Source organism: Fulmarus glacialis, unplaced genomic scaffold (genome assembly GCF_000690835.1).
Source record: "Fulmarus glacialis isolate BGI_N327 unplaced genomic scaffold, ASM69083v1 Scaffold48033, whole genome shotgun sequence".
In the NCBI taxonomy this organism is placed as follows: domain Eukaryota; kingdom Metazoa; phylum Chordata; class Aves; order Procellariiformes; family Procellariidae; genus Fulmarus; species Fulmarus glacialis.
Window position 1 is genome coordinate 1 of NW_009204515.1, and position 3,693 is coordinate 3,693.

At 40.2% G+C, this 3,693-nt stretch overlaps 1 protein-coding gene across 1 annotated transcript; it reads right to left on the minus strand.

Annotated features, from left to right (window-relative positions):
- Positions 1-690: 690 nt before the first annotated feature.
- LOC104074762 (conserved oligomeric Golgi complex subunit 3-like) lies at positions 691-3,354 on the minus strand (the record flags this gene model as incomplete). Its single annotated transcript, XM_009575018.1, has 3 exons — positions 691-900; positions 2,608-2,669; positions 3,208-3,354. Coding segments are annotated over 3 exons (411 nt in total), but the record flags the coding sequence as incomplete, so codon positions are not given.
- Between the last annotated feature and the right edge of the window lie 339 nt (positions 3,355-3,693).

The window sequence follows — 3,693 nt, forward strand, 5'->3', positions numbered from 1 at the left end:
TAAAAATATATACATATAAAAAAATTATTCAGCCTCCCTTTCAGCTCTCAGCACACGCCAGTGTTAACTAGCTCTAGAAAACTTGGAATTAAGTAAGTACAACAAAAGATGCAGAATACAGCAGTGCTCTCTTGAGCTCTCTTACCAGAACATTACTCTCAATAGTGTATTTAAAAACATATATTCTACAGGTTTGTCAGCATTCCACAGATACTACTGCATACAAACAGCAATGCTGTCACCAGTATTACAGAGAATTGTAGAAATACTGCATTTCAGGATTGAAGCCTTTAAAAGTTCTCCCTTACCCAATCACACTAAAAAGACATGTTCATTATATCACTGTTGGAGCCATTCATGGGGAGAAAGAAAGTATCTGGGAAATAAGCTCGTAACTTTAAAAAAAAAACTTTCTTCTTGCAATAACCAGCTCAAAATACTTCTGTAAGTGATATGAATTATTAATGTCAATAAAGTTTGCACTTGTCAGGCATCATTTACAAAAGCTCCCCTCCGCTAGCTATCCTTCTTGATTAAAGTGTTTATCAACACATACTGAACATTTTACTGCACAGAGCCTGACACCCTAGCTGCAGGTGAAACACACCAAAAACAAGGTCCAAAGCAAATGGAGGGATTGTCACCACAGCTCACAAATTTTCCCAGCCTGAGAAAAAGAAACTTTCTTTTACAGAATCTTAGAAGTTTCCAGTAACCCTCCCATCAAAGATTACCTGCTCTTTCAAAAGTTGTTCACAGGCCTCATGCAGCGTTCCTGTCTTTGTGGACACAAAAAGATACTGTTTTTGCAGTGACTCCAGGTGCTGAAGGGCACTATTCACATCGTTCAAGATAGCATCACACTGCTCCTGAAAGCCAGACAAGTAATCCCTCATCTGTCTAGAAAAAGAGAATCAACAGATAACAGAAGTAAAATTTCACTTTCTGTATTTGCAAATCCAGCTGCCTGCAGGGATGCTGCCACTACCGTTCCCTCTCTAGGAATAAAAGACCACTTGTATCAAGCAAGAGTGCACAATAAGCAGATGTTTTGTGACCTACAGAAATAACAGAGCTGTAGGGTTTGGAATAGCCACTGCAGTAACTCCATTTCCCTGACATTCCTTATAGCAAGCTTACCCAGAAAGCAGCAGCATGCACAACAGACGCAGCACTAGTCTAGAGCACGTGAGTACTGTCTAAATGGACAGCACAAACATAGTGACTACTGCAGGCTACTGCTACCAGCCAAATTCTACCTGCCTTGCTTCCAACAGGGGTGTCAATTTGGGCCTCTTCTTCTATACAATCTTCAGTTTCCATTTAGAAATTACTTTTACTCTCCTAAACTAGCTGAAATTATCCAGAGGATTCAAAACTTACTGTGAGGACTGAAAGAGGCTTAAATGAAATAGATCCAGTGTCTAATGCCACCAAGTTTGTCTAAGGCTCAATGCAGATATAAACTCTAGATGATCACTAAATATACGTCAAGCATTCAGCTTGACTAAAACATGATTTCAAATGAATTACTCTTGGATGTCAGTTAAAACTTTTGACCTCTACTTTACCACACACAAAGCAGCAAGTAAAATCACAATTCTCTGTAGTCACGTGCAACCCTTTAGTGTACAACAGGCAAAGAACTTACTTATTTTCCTCCTGCTCTGGCCTCCTGCAAACAATTACATATTGGCCATCCTACAAACCATTCTGCACCCATGCCACACTTAAGTATCTGTGTGCACTATTATGAACATGTCAACTGACAAAGTGCAAGGGTGCTACTCTTTTTAGGTTGTTAATGATCTGATCATGGGCTTAGTATATGTCTAAACCTCTCCTTTTAAGAAACGTCACGTCCTCAAATGTCAGAGCAAGAAAGAAAGAGACAGACCAAAGAAAAGCAGAGAAAAACAGAAGAGGAGAATACAGCAGCATCCCTTTGTGGCCAAGGGCAAGTTTGTAAAGTCTCAAAACACAAGCCAGTTTCCATAAAAGCAGATTTGGCTAAGCCATTCAGCTGTAGTTCAGATTCTTGAGGCGTAACTGTGAAAGTCAGTGGGAAGGGGTTCTTCCGAGCCTGACGGAAAAGTCAGTTAGATAAAAATAGATGAGAATGCCAAGTCTCAAAACGGGAGTTGAGCAAAGCGTCAAGGAATGCAGGGAATGCAGATGCAGAATCACAGCCATAGTCACTGGCGAACCAAATGGCGAGAGCAGAAATGACTACCAGCCACACCTGTTACACAGTCTCACGCTCTGAGGATGCCATTTCAATAGCAGCAGCAGTTGAAAAGGCATATGAAAGCTCTTAGATTGCCTTTGTCTACAGCCCCGTCTATAAGCCAAAACTAATTTCAATCTGTCTTAATATACTGGGCAGTTCAGAAGGAAATCTGCGTCCCTTTTAACTGCTCTGCCACAAGAGCAATAGCCTCCAGAGTGGGAGCAGGGCATACTGCCTTGGAAAGCTTCAGCTGTTCCAACACATTCCCCCATTCCCTGCCAGCTGACTCCAAATGCATGCTAACATTATATGGACAAGATGAGGTCCTTCAAGGTTTAAATTGCTTACAGTGAAAAGAACTGAGGAAGAACACGTACCTATACTTGGCACCTTCATCTTGATCCATCTGTGTTTGTACCTGAGCAAACCAGGAGAAGAACTAGAAGAGATTTTATGGTGTGAACAATACAGATATCACATGCAATCCATTAAAAAAAAAATCAGATCTAGGAAACGAAGATGAGCTTTTGTTAAAAACAGAGCTGTTTCAGAACTTAATTATTAATCAAGGAAACAAACTATAACTCCTCGTTGTAGGTCCCTTCCAACCGAAATATTCTATTCTATTCCTCCACTAAACTAAAATGGGAAAGACTGAATTTCATCTGGGTTTATTTGTACAAACACAAGGCTGTCACGTTAGAAAGGAGGGGAGGGAACACAACATTCTTCTATATTATGAGCAACACCACCTTACTGAAGGGGTGCCTCACTCTCACATAAGACTCCACTCGAAACAGGAAAAGTGTCTGTCACTTAAGAGCTAAGACTTCAACGATCCCCCCCCCGCCAAGTTTCTTCATGCATCTTGAAAACGGCCCAAAAAGTTTAACAAACCCACCAAAAGCTAGGTAAGAAACTCACAGAATTCTTTGAAGAAGATTGCTGCAACTTGGTGGTTATTCAGCATCACTTACCTGCTGTGCTGTTTCAATTCTTTCATCCTCCATCCCCAGTATGGCAAATCCTTTCAAGAGGACATCCTCTGTGGATTCTGGCACCGCAGCCGTCAGCGTAACAGTTAGCGACTGGGATGTCAGGCTGCACAAGTCTTCAATTGGAAGCTGTTCACAAAAACCCACAAATTTTAGTTAGAGAACTTACTAAGAATTAGTATATTCAGCTCAACTACAATAACACAACCTAAAGCACCAACTTCAGAAAATTACACGCATCTACTTCTGAAGAAACAAATGCAATGGACATTTCATCTATCAATAATACACCAACTACCATATCTATATATTCAGAAACACCTAACAATTTTTTTTTTTAAAGTCAGAAAATACTATACAGCATTTTATAGAGGTACACATTTGTGTAAGAACAGAAACTGAATGTACATGTACCTGACATACTGATGAGCTATACTTTAATTTCCAATTTAACTGTTTCTATACCCA